This window comes from Gobio gobio, assembly GCF_949357685.1.
Source record: "Gobio gobio genome assembly, chromosome: 13".
Lineage (NCBI taxonomy): Eukaryota > Metazoa > Chordata > Actinopteri > Cypriniformes > Gobionidae > Gobio > Gobio gobio.
In genome coordinates this window covers 21,336,804-21,357,623 of record NC_137106.1, presented here as the reverse complement: position 1 = coordinate 21,357,623, position 20,820 = coordinate 21,336,804, and the positions used below count along the sequence as shown (strand labels likewise).

Sequence of the window (20,820 nt, the reverse complement as noted above, 5' to 3'; positions counted from 1 at the left end):
TCCGAATATGAACGAAGGTCTTAGGGGTTTGGAACGACATGAGGCTTAGTAACAGAATTTTCATTTTTGAGTGAACTAACCCTTTAAGAGACTTCAAAACATGACCAATTTTGCTTAAATGTATCTGCATTTAGTCAGGGAAGAAGTTTCATGAAGTGTTATTTTATTATTTTTGAGCTCATGCACTTGCTGATGTTGTCCTTATTAAACACACACATAAACACACACACACACACACACACACACACACACACACACACACACACACACACACACACACACACACACACACACACACACACACACACACACACACACACACACACACACACACACACCTCCCTCAAAAGACCTCATTAGAGAGCTGCTGTGGAGGTAAGGGGGCTCTTTCTAGTGTTGCCAGACTTGCGGCTGGATTTGTTTTGATGAAGGTATAACACCTTTTACTGCTCTGGCCTGCTCCATTTCCCTGCTTACAATGGAGATGGTGTCCTGAGACACCTTTTAGCTGGAAAACATGGAGCCTAATGTTATAGAGGTCCTGAAGACTATTATATTATGTATGAGCACATATTTTTGGAAATGGAGATATGAGATTGAAGTAGTGTGCTTTTATAGATTTGTTTGCACACTTTTCAAACAAAGTCATCACACACAATGAGTTTTATGTTTTTATTTTCGTTTTAACGAGGAACATGTTTTTAATATGAAGACTTCAGATGCAAAAGCCTCTAAGTCCGTTGGACGTTTTTCTTTAAAATAAGCATTTTTGTCAGGCTTCTATGTACAGGTTTTTACCTAAGTACCGGTACTTCTGAATGGGCTGAGGCTGGGATTTAGTGGGTTTGAAGTGAAAATATTTTATGAACGTATACTATATGCAGAGAGCATTCACTCAGTATCGTGACCATGGCTTTTAGAGGCTTTTGCATCTGACCTCTTCATATATAAATTAGGCATAAAGTAAAAAATGGCCTTATATAGAGCTTATTCACAGCAGCGCCAACTTTGACTTTAGAATTTTAAAGTGAGGCTGTGAGGGATAGACAGACATCTCTTCAGGTTGTACTGTCATTAAATGTGTTTTGGATTTGTTGTGCTGATGAAACACTGCAAAAATATCTTTCCAAGAAATTTCAGTAGACAACATGAGCTGTGGAAAATTATAAGTGATCTAGGAGCTTTATACAGCTTTTTACAGTGGATGCCATTGAAAACACAATTACTCTATCCCTCACAGCCATGGTGCTGCTCTGAATAAGGTTTATAATGAAGAGAAAAAAACTCAGTAAAAGAATGAAAGAACTTTAGGTAGTTTGGCATAATCTTTTATCATGAGGAGAAAAGAATAATGCAGCAATAACAAAACAAAACAAAACAAAAAATGGTAATATTATACAAAAGACCCTCATGGCCATTTGTCAAAATCAGTATGGCTCTTAAATATCAGATAATTTGACCTTTTAGGACATGGTTGTACTACAAAAAAAACTTTATGTAAATTTTTGTTGAAAATTGTATTAAGCTTTTCAAAACCAACATAAATGCAACCATATAATGAAATTTTTTTTTCAAGATTTATCCTTTATCAGGTTATTAACAGCTACGAAAGAAACATTTAGAATTCTGTGCTGTCTAGACATAGCATAAGAAATGTGATTAGACACAGTTTTAAGATGACTATTGAAATTTGCATCTGGTCTCAGGTGGCTGCATTTTGAAGAACCAGTCCAGTCAGACTCTTGAATACTGTGCTGAGCTACTCGGCCTGGACCAGGATGACCTGAGAGTCAGCCTCACCACCAGGGTCATGCTCACCACTGCAGGGGGCGCCAAAGGCACAGTCATCAAGTGAGTGACCCCATGTGTTTACCTTAACATCTGCTCAGCCAGTGACCTTTGGGCAGCCTGTTTTGTCTTTTTTTTTCTTTCTTTCTTTCTTTTTTTTTTGATTATCATTTGCATCCAAATGATGATCAAAAGACAAATCAAAAGTCACCCCAGATCCCTGCTTTGTATTTTTTGTCACACTCTCCTTACATCTCAATCTCCTTGCGAAACATCTTCTAGTATTACATTTCATCATTTCACCCCATTTGCATAACTGATAAATGAATGAGCGGTAGCCCGCTCACAGACGAGAGGAGAGCTGGAAATAGCTAATCGCAGCTTTTCCATTAGAGATATGGTCAGTATAATCAAATGTGGCATAGACTAAATTGGCTGAGGGGCCGTAATAGTCTAGTTGCCATCGAAAGTCTTCTGCATTTAAACGAATGTATTATTTTTATTGATTATGTAAGAGACGAGGCCTTGCATGACTAGGCCTAGGTATCAAGGAGCTTTTTCCACACCACTACTTCTCCCAACAGTCAAAGATAAGACTCAGGTTTGCAAGTTTGTGAAACAAAAGCCCCGTTCTTCTCAGCTTTCAACATGTAAAATCCACAGTCCAATTACCGCACACACCAATTGTCAAAGGGGAGAGGAATTGGAAAAACTCGATTGCCTCGATTGAATCGTATGCTCCATTCTCCGTTGCCCAGGTGGGGTTTTATATTCTGTGGTGTCTGAATGATAGGGCAGCGCTCGGTGGATTAATATTTAACCAAGCACAGATGCTGGACTGGGAGTGTTTGCACTGCATGAATAATGGATGTTTGTCTGAGGGAGTGGCCTGGGGTCTTTTAGGTATGATGAGAATCAAAGTCGCAGGAGGTTTCACTACCCTCTTCATTTGACTGCGAACAGATGCACAACCACGTACATATGCAATATGCGTTTTATGGTAAATTATGGAGACCATATTCAAACAAGGCTACGGTGACCCTTGCAATTCACACCGATAGACACTGGAGAGGGCAGCAGCTTGTACCTGACAGAGCTTCATTTCAGAGCCGCATTGTGATTTTTAAAAATTTGTTAAATGCAACAAAGCAGGTGACATTGAGAAGGAAGAGTGCAGCAGCCTCTCGACTCACACGCGGGATAGAGAGGGGATACACTAATAGCGTAAAAGCGAGTTAATGAAAAGCAATCTCGCAGACTCGAGATCATAGAGATTATTGTGAGGCAAGACCAGCTTTTATTAACTGCGCTGGCAATAAGAGTCACACAGCTGGTATTCCCACAGCAGGACAGCGTCTTCAAGAGTGAAAAAAGGTTTTATCATCTAGTTCTGAAGTTTCAGATGGTTGCCGGTATCCGTACGCCTCCTGAGGATAGTTGGGAGCCACTGTGGCTTGTGATTATGAGCTGCTTTGCTTTAACAGGCGTGTGTTATTGAGATTTATTGTGTTTTCATGTAATATCGCTTGGCTGTTGTATCTGAAGCCCTTTAAGCTTCACCGGGATTTCAAGAGCTGTTTGTTTTGCGTATATACATTTATCAAACGTTCCACTGCAAAATAAGTTTGATTTGAACCTTTTCCCTGTGCTGTTTTTAGTTTAATTATGTAATTAATCTTCTGGAGGACCAATTAGTTGTTTTTTTATACACTTAGGATTAAAAAGTTTATTTTGCATTAAAAGAAGTTTGGGCCTTTTACACCCAGTTATTTGCATACTATAAACAAATTTTCTTTGCATAGTCTTAAGAATTTGTGTAATTGGCATTTTTGGAAACAAGACATTTTTTTTTTACCAAACTATTTCACTGACATAAATTTTAGCCTCTAAAGATCTTAATTATATTCGTTTGTACTTTATTTGACCCGACAATAATGTGCTTCGACAGTTATGCAGAGGAGATTTTTCAGCTGCCTTGAGCATCTGCAATCATAATGGAATTGAGAGGAAAATAAATTACACTTTGACTCAAAATTATTTCTCATTGGCATTTTGCTTTCCCCTAAAGTGTTTTTACATTTTGCTTGGAGTGCTAAAACGGCAAAGTTGGACGGAGTAAAACAGAATGGACATGTATTGATGAGGCTGCATTAGAAGAAGCCCTGGCCCAGATTTTGACTCCTCCTGTCCCACTTTGCTCCTCTCCAGGGTGCCTCTGAAGGTGGAACAGGCCAACAATGCCCGCGATGCTCTCGCCAAAGCCGTTTACAGCCGGCTCTTTGATCATGTGGTCAAACGGGTCAACCAGTGCTTTCCCTTTGATACGTCCTCCAACTTCATCGGCGTGCTGGACATCGCTGGCTTTGGTGAGCTTGTGAGATGTCCGTAATGGACAGGTCATGTTGTCTTACACTGAATCTCCTCATTTACCTGTTCTCAGTGGCTCTTAAATGTTCAAACATGTCAACCTGAGAAATTATGCATCTGAGAAATGAGACAACCTAATCTTCAATACAGTCATCTTCAAACATTTGAGACCAATTGCGAAACAACATCTTTTAGTATTATTAATTTTGTTTGGGAACAGAAGTAGTGAAGAATCTTATACTGTATATTTATTGTTCATTTTATGTTGTTCATTAAAATTGTTTAAATTAGATTGTGATTCCCAGATTTTCAGTGTTGTCTCAGACCCTACTGTATGTAATGACAGCTCTCTTTCCGAGCTATTTTGACTAGCTTAAAAGCACTTAAAGAAACATTCTTGGTTAAATATAAATTATTTGAAATAATTTGTTAAAAATATTTAATATTTATAAAAAAAAGAATGAAGATGTCAAAAAAACTATGATTAATTGCAACTTCAGCTGCATTCATTTCATTTATTTAAGTCTGTTAGTTAAGCCCAGTGTTTGGTGTAATGCATTACTAAGTAATTAATTACTGTCATTTAAGTACTTTTGCCTTGAAGAGTATGGGATTACTCAAAATTTTTCTGTTAAGATTTTTGTTGATTACTTGCATTAAATACTGTATGGACTACAGAACAATGGACAAAAGACCTATATAAAACGTGTATTTAGTGTATTTAGCATCAACATTTAACGTCTAATCTTAAAATGTATGCTTTTAATGTAACCTCTATAAATGCTTTGGCCAGTTCAAGAATAATTTATGCAATTTTATATAATTTATTTCAATGAATTAAAAGAGCAGTTTCATCTTGTCCTTGTATTTTTCAACTGGGCAAGGTTGATTTGGGATTTAGAAAGTAATTAGTAATACTTTTGAGAGAGAGAGAGAGTAATTAGTACAGTAATCTAATTACATTTTTGAAGATGTAATTAGTAGCTAGCAATAAATTACTTTTTGAGAGTAACTTACCCAACACTGCGTAAGCACGCAATACAAGAGACATCTATGGAAAATGCATATATCCATTTTAAGTGCATTGCTGTCATTTTTGTTTTAGTTTTTTACGAACTGGAATTATTTCCCATGATAACAGATGCTGTCTGTCAATAGAGTTTAGCAAAGTGTAACCTGGAATATTCCATTAATGTTAAACTGTAAAAATAGGAATTCCATGGAATATGACTGATTAAATATATAGAGGATGGTGTTGTCTTATGCAGAAATAAGGTTGAGAATATGCAGTAGGATTAACGGTAATTGGTTCTCACTAACAGGGTCTCTGTAATAGTGTAACTGTTAAATGCCTTTAGAGACATACCTAGTGCATGACTCATAAAATGCTTTTTTTTATATTCCTGTTCAGAGTATTTCGAGCACAACAGCTTCGAGCAGTTCTGCATCAATTATTGTAATGAAAAGCTGCAGCAGTTTTTTAATGAACGCATACTGAAAGAGGTGAGTCATGAATGTCATTGGGATTTTTTGGTATCGATCAGTGACTCATAACGATGCCCTCCTTTAAACTGACACATGAACCTATTTCATCTGTATTCTTCTTTCATTGTAACACAACTCTTCCGATTTAACAATTACAGTTTAACTTCTTATGAGATGCTCTTGTTCCAGCAGATTTTCTCACTTTCAGCAAAAACCAATGCACATTATCTTGTTTTTTGTCTTCTTCCCAGGAGCAAGAGCTGTATCAGAAAGAAGGCCTGGGAGTGAATGAAGTTCATTATGTTGATAATCAGGATTGCATAGGTTAGTGTTCCTTTGGCACTGAATATTAATGACCTTCGTCCATTCCAGTCATTACTGGATGCACTACGGCCCATATACGGCAACTTAAATATAAAGTCCTCTACACCAGAGGTGGACAAAGTACACAACTCCATTACTTGAGTAAAAGTAAAAATACTATTGGTTAAATATTACTAAAGTGAAAGTTGTAAAGATAGATTTTTACTTAAGTAAAAGTACAGAAGTACTTTCTTTTAAAAGTACTTAAGTATCAAAAGTAAAAATAAACACATTATTTTATTATTGTTGCAAACCAGTCATGCTCCATCTGACATGCTAGCATACCTTGAACTCATTTAAATACTTGCTTAAAAGTTACAAAGCTCTTATCAAAGTCAAAATCATACTTTTGACTACAACATTTTAGGCATCTGAATTGTTTTAGTCTAGTTTTAATTGACTATAATAAGATTTTAGTAGATTCAATAGACTAAACTTCTGTACTTGTGGTCTGGCGTCTGAGAGGCAGCTTTCTGTGTGCACTTTCAGACTTATCCACGTCTGCTCTTCTGAATTTTAACTTTTAAGTATGACTATGGTTGAGCGCACTGCGTCTGGGAACTGCCACCTTCTATTTTGCCATCAATTGATTGGTGTTCAAAAAAATACTTGGAAATCATTGAACTTCATGTGATCCTACAAGAGAGATTACTGATAGGCTGTCTGCAAAAATAAAAAACGCATCCCGTTTTAAAGAAGAAAACAAATCATCCACTGACTTTCAAAGCGGCTACGACTTTCTACTTCGAGGGCCTTGATAGAAATGTAGTGGAGTAAAAAGTACGATGTTTGTCTTTCAAATGTAGTGAAGTAAAAGTCGTAAGTTTCCAGAAACAATAATACTCAAGGAAAGTACAGATACTTAAAAAGTGTACTTAAGTACAGTACTCAAGTAAATGTACTTAGTTACTGTCCACCTCTGCTCCACACACGGAAATGCTAGGGTCTCTAAATCCAAAATATGTTGCAGTGCAAATGTAATTTCTTCTTAGATTATGGCATTCAAATGTCAACAAACTGTTCCAGATGACAACATAGTTATTTGTATACATTCCCATGTCTGTTACTCTCTGGACAAAACATGCCGAAGATTAATATTCCAGTAGAAATTCTTCAATATTAATGCATGGCATGTTTGAATAAATCTGTCAAATTTTTATGATTGCCGCCATTTAAATGATTATATTTCAAAAAACTAAGTGGAGTAGAAATATGATTATGTAATTGTAAAGTTAGTATTATAACTTTATTATTATAAAAACATCCCTGAATGTAATTTAGTATTTTAACCTTCAATATTATAGCCTAGTGTAGGCTATCTGATCCACAATAATCAATATTGAATCGAATCGAATCGCAAGCTTGTGAATGGAAATCGAATCGAATCGTGAAATTTGTGTCAATACCCAGCCCTAGTAGAAATGCACCCAGCCTGGGAAAACAGGAATGAATCCTAGGAGGGACCTTTCTCACCCTTGAACCCACTGGAGAGGTTTCAGAGGATAAGATGAAGAGGTCACACTGTTTCAGTTTTTTGTTGCCGGCTCTAAAAGTGATCACTCGAGCAGTGCAGTCTGACCCAAATCATCCAGTCAGAAACAGAAAGTCAGTTCAATCTCAGGACACACTGTGAAATCTTCACCTGGTTCACTGAATGCAAATACCATCACTAAACCAAAGTGTGCTGTCTGGAGGTATTAGAACCAATGCCTTTTATCTTTTAAATCAACCTGTATTTTAACCCCTAACGATTTATCGAAGATTTACCTCTTATGCATTGCAAAAGATACCACCTGTGTTTTTTTGTTTTTTTTTGCCTAAGCTGTCAAAGCTGAACAGCTTGTGTGAGTTTGCACAGTATGCAGGTGGCTTAACATAACATCTCGCCTCTGATGCGGTGTTACGACCTCGGGATCTCTGCGTTACGACCTCGGGATCTCTGCGTTACGACCTCGGGATCTCTGCGTTACGACGTCTGTAGTGAAAAAAGTAGGAACGCATCACCTGCATCACAGATGTCACTTCTGTTCCAAGGGGAAAGACTTGCTTTCCTTTCGCCAGCTCCGCTTTTCCTAATTCTCCTGATGGGGATGCAACACATGTCCTTGTGAGTTCCAAATGGACACGCAGGTCCTTTCCCTGCATGTCTCCTCATCAATCACCTCACATTTATACTCTGGTGTCTGCTCATGCAAATACATGACTGTGCTTGCGTCCGCACCTCTTCCACCTGCGCACGTCTCAGATGAATTATGCATACGACGGATACCTTCGCACTGATTATCAAAAAGGTCCATTTGTGCCCACCGACTTTGCATGCGTCCATTAAACTTGCTGAGTCCTACTTCACTTTGGATAATACCTTCTTCAGGGGGATTGAATATATTAATTCACTATTCAGCTCATATTCGTTTGCATGAAAAGTTTCTGTCGTTAGTCCAGAACTTGTCTCTGTGACTTTGCTTTGCAGATCTGGTTGAGGCAAAGCTGGTGGGTGTCTTGGATATTCTGGATGAGGAGAACCGTCTTCCCCAGCCCAGTGATCAGCACTTTGCTGAGACCGTTCACAGCAAGCACAAGGATCACTTCCGTCTCACTGTAAGCTATGGTTTGGTTCTTTCTAACAGCCAAGTCTATATATAGCAAAGAAAAGCTGGCAAGTCTGCAGGATAGTTTTGTACAGCACCTCAGTCTAATATATTAAAAAATATCCTTAGTTCTGAACACCAAATCAATTTTCACTTTCTGCATTTTGATTGGGCCTTCAGCGTCATCCTGAAGTTATTTTAAAAGATTGTTAAATATTAGCTTAATATGTAGTGGAAGATGGAGTTAGATGAGATTGAAAATAATGGCCTGTATTCATGAAATTATATAGAGTGATTCAGATGTATCTCTTTGTCTGGGATTCTTTTGATTTGCCATTATTCAACTAAATTGTCAAAATGCATACATTAACGTAGAGGACCCGGCACAGTGCGGCGCCAGGCGCGGCACAAGTGTTTTTTTTTTTTGCTAGTTTCTCACTCACACCCTGACGAAGACTTGTAAGCCGCAACGCGTAGGTGTACTTGTCACCTGTTTTTATAAGATTAAGCCATGATGAATTAAAGGCTTTTTAACTTTTTCTACACCATTCGAGTGCCTTGGAAATTTTATGTTTGCAATTATTATAAGAATTCAATTAGCAATCCTATCTGTTAACATAATTTCAAAATATGTTACAATTTAGCTGTAAAAATTAATTCTGTTCTTGAGGGGGAGACATTTTCCCTCATCTTACTGTATATTTCTACATGGCTTATTACAGCAAACAGGCCTTTTTGTACTTTTTTGGCCTTTAATACATTGGACAAAATAAAAAAACAACAAATATACATACACTTTTTTGTTATTATATTAGGCTACTGAAATTTGGGAGTGATTAATGTGCTTATGTTTTGTGAAAATATGTCACAATGCATAATTAGGCTCCATTTTCTTAATGTAAAATATATTTTTTTATTTCATTTATTTTGATATATGGCATTTAAATATGAGCTGGACATTTCTTCCGTCAATGTCAAGACCCAAATTTGAAGGTATGAAGTCATAAACATATAGCTGCAAAGATGGATTCTATGTGGGCTGTCTTTTCAGGTGCCCAGGAAGTCAAAGCTTACAATCCACAGGAATTTGAGAGATGATGAAGGTTTCATCGTTAGACATTTTGCTGGGGCCGTGTGCTATGAGACTGTAAGTCCCCTATTCACCCAGTTCATTCTGAATTCTTTTATGCATTGAAACCATTGTACTGTTTTAGTTCTGTAACGTGACAGTCTTTAACATAGGTTAATTAATTTCTTCCACACTGTAAAAACAATTGGGGACTTGGGGGAATCCCTTTGGTAGAGTTGTTGGACCTTTTTTGTGTGGTTGACTTTGTGTTTATTTCTATGCCCTGTGGGTTTTGTGTATGTGTGTGAGCAGACCCAGTTTGTGGAGAAGAATAATGACGCCCTCCACATGTCTTTGGAGTGCCTGGTGTGTGAGTCGAAGGACAAGTTTGTCCGTGGTCTCTTTGAGAACAACTCCAATTCCAAGGACTCAAAGCAGAAGGCTGGCAAACTCAGCTTTATTAGTGTGGGAAACAAATTCAAGGTGAATCTACCCTTTAACTTTGAACTATATTCTCCTGATAGCAAGAACACACACATTCTCAAAGGCTTTAATATGTCTGAAGATATGACAAAATGATCTAAGCCCTCAAGGCTACAGGCTTCCTCAGATTAGGAGTTCCTCAAGGCTTTGTCTTTGGACCGCTGTAGATTTTTTTTGCCGCTAGATATTTCACTGGTTTCTTTTTGTGCTTCTTGGTAGTTGTAGGTTTTAAAAGCTTTTGTGAGAGACTTACCTGGTGATCTAATTCCTTTCCTTCTAACTTTTGCCCTTTCTCCATCCTCCTTTCTTAGACCTTCTCCTGTTTCTTCAACCTTTCCCTGTGAAAAGTTCTGGTGCTGAAATAAATGTAGAAAGAGAGAAACAAACTGAAGCTTTTGTAGGGTAAGCCTGGCTGAAATATTCAGTGCCGGCACCACAACCTCATGAACAAATGTTGATCTTTAATTTCTCCTACCCTTTCCTTCAACCTCCTTCACCCACTTGATCCATTGCCTTGTCTTTGTGTGAACATGGCTGCCACTCTGCTGTAGTTGTTTGGAATTCATACTGTATGAGAACCCTCACTGTAAACACATCACCATGTCATTATGTCACCATCATGATGTATTACACAAGATATGTGGACCAATCACCAGAATAATGCATGTCTATTACTTCCTGTATGTGTCAAAATGTGTGATACCATTTGCATGGCAGCACAACTCTACAACTGTGTCAAATTATAAAAAAAAAAAAAATGCTCTTAATTAAAATGTACAGGATTCACTCTCACATTTCTTTTCTGATCAAATGTCATAGACCCAACTGAACCTTCTACTGGAAAAGCTTCGCAGTACAGTGAGTAATGCATTTAATGTTATTCATTTGTTATTTTAAAAATGTTAGCCACTTGTTTTGATTACTGAGTGTGTCTAATGCATGCTGCAAACCAGGCGGCACAGCAAAGAATGCAATATGACAATTGCTGATTTATGGCACTGGTAAATGGCACATTAAAGCAAGAAAAAAAAAAAAATGGTTGTTTACTTCGCATGACTGTATATTCCTGTCTAAATTGGCCAGAATATGCTGTATGGACTTTTTCACAGACTGTGATGAAGTATTTTTTGGAAAGTCATAATGCAATAGTGGAAACAAAAATATTTGCTATGGTCTCGCATTTATTCTACTGTTCAAATGTTTATTACATTTATTCAGCAAGAATGCAGTAATTAGTTTCAAAGTAATAGGAAAGACATGCATAATGTTACAAAAGATTTATATGCAATTTCAAATAAATGCTATTCTTTTGAGCTTTCATCATCAAATAATCCTGAAAAAAGTGCATCACAGTTTCCACAAAAGCATTAAGCAGCACAAGCACAACTCTTTTTGACATTTATAATAGAGATTTTTTTCTGAAGCACCAATTCAGCATATTAGAATAATTTCTGAAGAATCGTGAGACACTGAATAAGTTCATATTAAAACTGAAATTCATATTAAAATAGAAAAGCATTATTTTAAATTGTAATAATATTTCACAGTATTACTGTGGTTTACTGTATTTTTTATTTTAAAAAATGCACCTTTGGTGAGAATAAGATCATTTTTTCAAAAACATAAAAAAAAAAACCAACCCCAAACCTTTCAACGTGTGCCTCTAAAAAAAGTTTACCCTGCTATAATTGATTTCTGTTCCAATCCTGGATATTTGAAAAAGGTCCATTATAGACCAGACCATATGGCCATTTAGCCAATGGTCTTGTCATGCTTACTGATAAATATAATATTGTTTGTTCTCTGTTAAAATGTAATAGCTTCTTATGTGTATGCATTGTACAGGGCTCTAGTTTCATCCGTTGTGTGAAGCCTAATCTGAAGATGGTGAGCCACCAGTTTGAAGGAGCTCAGATTTTGTCTCAGCTGCAGTGCTCGGGTATGTATATGATTTATATAGGTGTTTTTTTTCACTTTCCAATTCATCTCACAGCACTTGTGGTAATGCTTCAAATATTTCAATTTAAGAAAACCCATCACACACAGCATACACAGCAATCATCAGTTGGAAGCATTCTTTTTTCCTTTTCTTTTTTTTTTTTAAAAACAAATCCCGATGTTGCCTATGGAGCGGCCATATTAAATGTGAGCTCCACTGATTTTTCATTATCTTTTGGAGGTGGCGTTACCACAAGAGTGTTTTGAAGGTTTGTGTTATTGCATTTAATCGGCTGTTGACAAAGTTTTCTAAATAAACTTTCATAAGACATAAGAAGAGTATATGGTAACCCTTTCTATGAAGCCTGTAATTATAAAGAATTATATATTCTTAATACATTACAAACAACCTCATAATATGTTGTATCAGCCGATAAATAATCATGACAACAGTTACAATACATTATGATACTTACCTATTTGTGTTTATAACTTTTAAAGTACAATACATTATAGCACTAGATGAAGCCTACTTTTATAATGCATCATAAGGGTATTCTTAATACATTATAATACATGCTTAACCATAAAATGTGTTGTATCATCTCATGATAAATCGTAACAACAGTAATAATACTTACCTATTTGTGGTTATAACTATTAAGAGTATGATGATTTACAACACAATGAACATAATTTTAATCCACTTAAGTTATAATGGCTTAAATATCCCATAGTTTCATATCTTTTACTTTCCCATGCAAGTCTCATATCTTGACATTGTTAATCTGCAGTGTTATACTACGTCTACTTTTGTAAAGTGACAAAAACAAGTCTTTTAAACATCTAAAATGCTTTATAATGTGGTCTTAATATTTATAAGTTGTCTGCTTTTAGTAAAGTAACAAAAGTTAAAGGGTTAGTTCACCCAAAAGTGAAAATTCTCGAATCATGATTCGGATCGCGTGTCAAACCGCCAAACTGCTGAAATCACGTGACTTTGGCAATCCAAACCGCTGAATCGATTCACTGATTTATAACGCTTCAAAGCTTCATGTTGCATTGTTTTGAAATCGGTCATCACTATACAAGTCGTTATTTAGGGGTTTTTTTGCGCACAAAAACTATTCTCGTCGCTTTATTAAGTTATTGTAGAACCACTGTAGTGAGATGGACTTTGTAACCTGTTTTTTTGGAACTTTTACTTTCACAATGCAAATTATGTTTTATTAATAAAAAAACTGTAAAATCACAAGGTTTTACCAAATCTTACACCTATGTAGTAATATAGGATTTTTTTATTTATTTAATAGGTAGCTTAATGTTTATACATTATTAATAAATAGCTTAATGAAATCCCATTTTAACAAACATTTTCAATTGATTTTTAGAAGTGTTATAACTAGGGCTGGGCAAATTAACGCGTTAACGCGGGCGATTTAATTTTTTCAGCTTAACACGTTAAAAATATTTAACGCAAATAACGCAGCGTCCATTTTTATATCCATTTTTGCCTAGCGTTACGTGATCACGCTCCTATTCATGTAAATGCTTCCAAGCGTGACAAGACACAAGAGAACGCGCTGTATGTCAATGTCCTGCCTGTCTCATGTCAGCTAATCGAGGGACACTCTGACACACACACACACACACACACACACACTGACACACACTCGACGCACAGACAGAATCGCGTCAGTCTCCTGCTCACATCGAGTTCTCTTTTGCTCTTGAACAAACAATAACAACAACACAGAGAATTTTGAGTATTCTCATATTATGAGTCTTAAATTAGTTAAATAACGTCTTAAATGAACTTGAAGAGTTGTGAGGAAATTAGATGCGTGAGATCCGCGTCATGTTCGTCAGTGGCTATTCTTAAAGTGACAGGAGCACTTATGATACCTGTCATTAATGTTCATCAAAGAACAACGGGAACAGAGAAAATTGTAGCTTTAATGATGATTAATCTATATTACATTTATTATTTATGCAGTTAAGAAAGCTGTTTGATAACTATTACATTTCTGTATATGTCTAATGGTGCGTTCACACCGGACGCGATTCGCGCGAGTGATTTACATGTTAAGTAAATGCAGAGACGCGAAATGGCATTCTGCGGCGCGATTCGCGCGAATGAGGCGGCGAGATTCGCGCGATTCGCGCGATTGAGGCGGCGAGAAGGACGCGACTTGAGCGTTTTGAACGCGCGATTCGCGCGAATCGCTCAAGTTGAAAAATCTGAACTTTGGCGGATATTTCGCGCCGCGTTAACCAATCAGGAGCTTGCTCTAGTAGTGACAACAATGAAGAGAAAATCTGTATATTGATATCTGGTTCAGACAATATGATTATCACTGTGATAACATTAAATTACATGAAACACAACCCAGTCTCTTTTTGTTAAATGCAAGTTTATGTATGATCAATAATACAAAAGTATCAGTAATGTATAACAAGCTATACATGAAACAAAGCAACAATGCAGTCAAACATTCAAAGTCAGTGCTAGTAGGCTAACGTTACAACTGCAACGTACAGTTATAGCCTAAAAATATAAAGTAATGAAACTTATCTTTGCCCTCAGCCTAAACGATTTGCCAGGGAACAAATTATAGATCCATGAGACCAAAGATCGGCCGTTACAAGACGAATTATAGCTCGAGACACACCACAGAGACATCAGAGCCAGCGGGAGACGGCAGAAGGACTGGCCGAGGAAAGGTTGCCCTCGCCGGCTTTCACGTGCGCTGAGCGCGCTGTCCGCTGGAGCTCACAGCTCCGACAACGGCAGATAAAATGTTCAAATAGGCACTGTTTATGTAAATAAACCACAGATTTGAGCTTTAAACAACTACATTATCGACTGAAAAAGTCTTAAAACTACGTTTTGTCACACATTAACAGTAGATATGAACAAAAAAAAGTGTAAACATGTAAACACAGCCCATGTCAGCCATTTCTCAACGAGACGAGCTGCTGGCGGAAGCCCCGCCCATGACGCGAATTCGCATCTGTTGTGCAGTGAATGTCACACGCGATTCGCGCGAATTTCACGCGCGATTCGCGCGAGTAAACTCAAAATGTACACGCGTCCACCTTCGCGCGATTAGCGCGAATTATTCACGCGAATCGCGTCCGGTGTGAACGCCACATAACAGGGAAGGCCATGGGTGAATATAACATTTATTATAATGGGTTTTTGTAAAGATTGTTTTAAGTTCACTTAAATTAAAAGTTTTTTTTAAAGCCTAATAAATGTTGAAATTGGGAGCTTTCAGTAATACTGTAATGTAACGTCATTAATGTTTCATAGAGACATTCGTATCAGTGATACTGACCTTCATTCATAAAAACATGCCATTACAACACATATTTCAAATATACTGTCTTTAAATTGTTTATACATTAATTTGGAGAGTAACTGAAATTATTACAATATCAAAATATGAAAAACTTAAAATATTAAAAACATTCGATTAATCGCGATTAATTACAGAAAAATGCGATTAATTAGTAAATTTTTTTAATCGATTCCCAGCACTTTTTATAACACAAGTGTATGTGCAGCTAATTGTTTTTTATTTTTTATTATTTATGACCAGCTTATTGGTTATTTTTGTTCTTGTCCGGAAAATAAGCAAAGATACATTTAAATATACAATATAAACAGTTATACAGGCTACAGTTTGAGGTGCACAAAAATTTTCTTTTAACCACTGCTTTCCACATTCATGTAAGTTGTATTTTCTAATGTCATGTATAAGGTGGCTATATAAGAATGCTCCTGGCAAGCCAGTATTCCCATTCAATGACCTTTAAAAGTTGTGTTGCCATGGTGGTGCCATATATCCATTTTGTAAGTCTTCCATGCACTTCTAAAAGTTGTGCTGTGTATGTTGGTATAAGGTTGTTTATAAGTTATTTGTATCTGTTGTTCTGTTTATTTATCTGATGATACAACATATTATAGGGTTGTTATAAGGCATTATTCCTGTATTATAATGGATTATAAATACAGGCTTCATAGAGAGTGTTATCGAGTAGGTATTCCTAGATAGAAGCTGCACTGTCATGTCATTTAGCCAATTAGTTGTGCATCACATAAAGGTAAAACTCATGAACTCGTCAGCTACTTGCCGACTAGCAAGTAAGTACTCGTGTCCAAGTTTAAACTGCTCAATCTGTGAGTTTTGTTGACAGACAAGGACACCGTGTTCAGGTACAGGTTGACTGCACATTACTAAAAATAAGATGTTGAATTTTCCTTGTAAACTTGGTTCATGCTTCAGCTCCAGCCTTCAATGCAGCAAATCCTGTATAGTCACTGGCTACATTATCTGTACTTCTCTTCTCCTCTCAGGCATGGTATCAGTGCTGGACCTGATGCAGGGTGGCTTCCCTTCCCGAGCTCCGTTTCATGAGCTTTACAACATGTACAAGCAGTACATGCCCAACAAGCTCACAAGGCTTGATCCTCGACTCTTTTGCAAAGTAAAGCTCTATTGTTTATTTTGCACCTCATTCCATTCTGATTGTGATTCATCTGATATGCTTGTGTAGGTAATTAGGATTAGTATGATAGATGAGAGCTAGATGGATTATTTTTAGAAAAGACTATATGACCTTTCATATCCTTTTTCTAAAGCACGCACAGAGTAATCCCTCATTGATTTCCATAATAAATTCTAGTGGTTTATCATCAGTAGTTACATACACATTTGGAAGTCAAATTGCATTTTAATCATGCACACGCAGTTAAATATAACGTATTTACTTCATCATAAAATGTACAATTGGATTACACGCTAATATAGTATATGAGCAGGCTGCAATTAATGATTGATTGCAATTATTGAAAATTACTTCTTCATTTTGATGATAGCATCATGCTTGTAATGCAATGTCTAGAGTATAATCAAGGCTCAACAAAAAGGTTTTTTTTCTGCTGTCTCTGTCAGGGCTTTATGACTCATTTTCATTCAAGTACATTTTAGGAGCATTTTTTTTTATTAATGAAAAAAATATATATACATTTTTCATTAAATGCTGTTTTTTCCTCCCAAACAACTCTACAACAATTTATAACAATGGAATATTTGCTCTACTATGATGTTAATCTTTGACAGCTATAACGTTAATAAACACTGGCATAAGTTGCAAAACATAACTGATTTGATTATTGTTTTCAAATCTTTCTAACTCATTCTAACCCACAAGTCACTCTCTCAATAATGTTTAAAAAAACAGCACAGAAAACCAAATGTTTAAATTTGCAAGGCATACTTTTTTTTTTTTAAACATACGTTGAAACATAATAGCTTAAGCACTGGCCTGAGACCATAATGCCGTTCTTGTTGATCTCTGAAAGTTATTTAATAAAGTATGCGTTCTACTGTCTGATTGTATTGTCTCCTTCCGCAGGCTCTGTTTAAAGCTCTGGGCCTCAACGAGAACGATTACAAGTTTGGCTTGACCAGGGTTTTCTTCCGCCCCGGGAAGGTGATAATTTCTCACAATATTTCTCATGAGCATTGGCATCAAATAATACAAGACCGTTAAAACCGCTATCCTGTTTCATTAAGCTGGCGCACATGGGCACCTCGTAAACCAGAATGCAGCTACATAAATCTCAATGTGTGTGTGTGTGTTTGCCTCAGTTTGCAGAGTTCGACCAGATCATGAAGTCTGATCCGGAGCACCTGGCCGAGCTTGTAAAACGGGTCAATAAGTGGCTGGTGTGCAGCCGCTGGAAGAAGGTCCAGTGGTGCACACTGTCAGTTATTAAATGTACGTCACCCTTCATAACCCCTGCAAACTGCCTTTCATAAAAACAATTAGAAGCATCCCACAACCTCCCACTCACCTTTGCAGTGTTACAGTCAGATACTGTTGATGAGTAAGCATCTTCTTCCTCTCTTTTTCACTTGTCTCAGTGAAGAACAAAATGAACTACAGGGCCAGTGCTTGCATCAAGATTCAGAAGACGGTTCGCATGTGGCTGTGCAAAAGAAGACACAAGTCTCGGTATGTACTCACACCAGCATTACACCTTGAAAATGTCCTTGAAAGTATTATTTTCACAATATATAAGGTACATTTTCAGTTTTAAACCTTACCTGGTCAAAACATGTATACCATTTTCAAGAACAATTTGAATTCTTTTATTACATCTTGAAAAAATACATATACATGTATGTTTATACATACATTTAATGTACAGTAGAAGTAAAAAACAAAAACATGCTAATCGTGTACAAAAGATGTTTTTTTTTTTAAATAAATTAATAGACTGGACAAAAAATAAACAACATTTTGTCCCTATTCTAATGGCAGCATTGATGGCCTGGTGAAGGTGAAAAATTTGAGGAAGAGGATGGAGAAGTTCAACGAGGCTGTGAATGGCCTCAAAGAGTGTAAACCGGAAATGAGCAAACAGGTCGAGGAACTGGTCGTCTCCACCGACGCCCTCATGGCCAAGATCAAGGTGAGGTTTTCCATTGGAAAACCACCCAAGGTTGACAAACCCCCTTTCACCTCCTCCAGCTTACAAAGCACAATGATGTTACGCGGTGTAGCTCTTTTCTTAGCCTTCGTTCGTGTATCAGTTTCCATGCATAATTCAACAGGTGTGTGTTTTTCCATGTCCTGATGAAGGCGGTCTAAAGCTGTGGCTAGAATTGTCTGCCAGCTTCGAACCTCTAGAATTGTCTCTTTTTAGGGACCAAAGAAAGAGAGCAGACACTTTTCATTTAGAGGAAATATAGCACTCACAGCAGAGTAAATAAATTCAATGTATGCAAATCGACAGTCTGACAATGAGTTTTCTGTCTGCAGATCATCATTGACATTCGCTCCACACGCTGTCGAGTCGATTTTCAAGGTTTTGCCGCATTATGCCGTTTCTAGTGTTGATTTCTTGCCTTCCCCCGAACTTTCAGCTGCGGCTGATTGAATGCAGTATATGCATTGTTGTATTCTCTACGTGGAGCCCAACCTCATCTGTCAGACTCTGAGTGCATTATTGACAGGGAGCTCGAGAGACATTGCGCCCTCTCACTGATAGATAGCTGGCACCAGAGCTGAAACTTTTCTACCTGAACACTCCGTTCCTCCCTCTAAATGAGATGCGCTCTGCACTTCTGATAGCGCACCCGTGATAGCCCTCTTTGTTATTAGCATAGCACTTCTTGATTAGCATCTGGCTTTTGATTGGCAATGCCTTCTATTACCTTACCATCTGGACTGGAGATTACTGTGGCCTCCCTTGCTAATAACGCAGATTGTGTCAATGGCTGTCATTCAACACGTTAGCGCTAACTCATCTAGCGTTAGGGGGTGAGACGGACCTTGTCATTGAGTCCCTGCCCCCCTGCGGTACAATGATCATTCACAATGCTCGCATCCCTCCATGCTCCTCTGGTGCTCTACCAGATGGCACAAAATCCACATCCAGGTTTAATGAATATCTGCAGGATATTAATACAACTGCGGTGCATGTGGCCTAGCGTTGCCGCTTTCGTCAAGATGACGAGTAACCGCTGAGTTGCTGCCACTTTCTTCACTTTGAAATGTGAAACTGTTCATATTTCTTTAACGAATTACAGGAGGCAAAGCCACCGCTGTAGAGTGAAACCAAGTGGCAGCATTTGTCATAATTTACTCACCGTAATGTTGTTTCAACCTCTTATTATTTTCTTTCTTCCTTCATAGACAAAAGGAGTTATTTAGGCAGAATGTCCAAGCTTCTGTTTTCCATACAATGAAAGTGGATAGGGATTTATACTGTCAAGTTTCCAAAAGTACACAAAAACATAATACAATTAAAATGTATGACTGACACACTATATTCTAAGCAGTCTTATAATAAATAATGAGAAATCGAGTTATTCACAGAATTTTTGTCAGTAAAAAAAAAAAATATATATATAAATATATATATACACATGGTAACCAGGGATTAGTGCATCATCAGTGCAAATGCATTTCTATTGTTGAAAACAAGCACAAATTACAATATGTGACAAAATGTGAGAATACTTTTGGTGAATAACTTTGTTTTCTATATTAAAAACTGTGCTGTACTAGACTAACTGGTACTTGTCACAACACTTAAATATTGTTGCTCTTTTGTTGGTCCAACTGCTTCCATTGTTCTCCTAATTTGTAAGTTGCTTTAGACAAAAGGGTCTGCTAAATTATTAAATGTAAATGTAAATGCAATATGATTGGGTATTTGGGTAGTCAATAATTGATGTGGTGTCAATTAGAATTCTATATACCAAGAGCTTCTTTACTACAGCACAGTTTTTAATATAGAAAAAAATAAATAATTGAAAGTGTTATTATTTATGGGTCAAGTGCATCTTTAGCCATTCCTTGAAAATGGCTAAAGACTTTTCAGGTTAAGTTAGGCAGGTCATTCAACCAGCAGGGAATATGCTGCTCTGTCTTTTTTTTTTATCTGCAATTCTGTCAGTCAATATTTTTTTTGAGGTTAGTGAATAGAGATTTGTTTGTCAGTAATCTCAAAAGTGTTGAATCAGATTCTGTGGTGGACCGCATGAACAACTTCTGAATGATTGTCCAAAAGCAAAATATCTCTGTTTGCACAAAGGAAATGAATACATTTTAGAAATTTTAGAAAGGGGAAATAGTCTGAATAGCGCTTGTTGTTTTTCATGACTTTTACTTTCATTTTATTTTAAACTTCTGTGATTTTTGGTTTATTCATTAAGT

The 20,820-nt window shown here is 36.9% G+C and overlaps 1 protein-coding gene across 3 annotated transcripts in view; it reads left to right on the top strand.

Moving 5' to 3' along the window:
- Positions 1-20,820, top strand: part of myo6b (myosin VIb) — a 62,112-nt gene that overhangs the window by 20,928 nt on the left and 20,364 nt on the right. For 2 of the 3 annotated variants that reach the window (XM_079832671.1, XM_079832670.1), the window contains exons 12-25: positions 1,707-1,851; positions 3,997-4,154; positions 5,567-5,658; positions 5,892-5,964; positions 8,474-8,601; positions 9,643-9,738; positions 9,973-10,143; positions 10,963-11,001; positions 11,989-12,082; positions 16,445-16,575; positions 17,506-17,583; positions 17,742-17,871; positions 18,018-18,108; positions 18,418-18,568. In XM_079832671.1, coding sequence (XP_079688797.1) covers positions 1,707-1,851; positions 3,997-4,154; positions 5,567-5,658; positions 5,892-5,964; positions 8,474-8,601; positions 9,643-9,738; positions 9,973-10,143; positions 10,963-11,001; positions 11,989-12,082; positions 16,445-16,575; positions 17,506-17,583; positions 17,742-17,871; positions 18,018-18,108; positions 18,418-18,568 — 1,577 coding nt within the window. Of the gene's footprint in view, positions 1-1,706; positions 1,852-3,996; positions 4,155-5,566; positions 5,659-5,891; positions 5,965-8,473; positions 8,602-9,642; positions 9,739-9,972; positions 10,144-10,454; positions 10,546-10,962; positions 11,002-11,988; positions 12,083-16,444; positions 16,576-17,505; positions 17,584-17,741; positions 17,872-18,017; positions 18,109-18,417; positions 18,569-20,820 lie in introns of all 3 variants that reach the window. The other variant, XR_013817727.1, reaches the window with a different exon arrangement.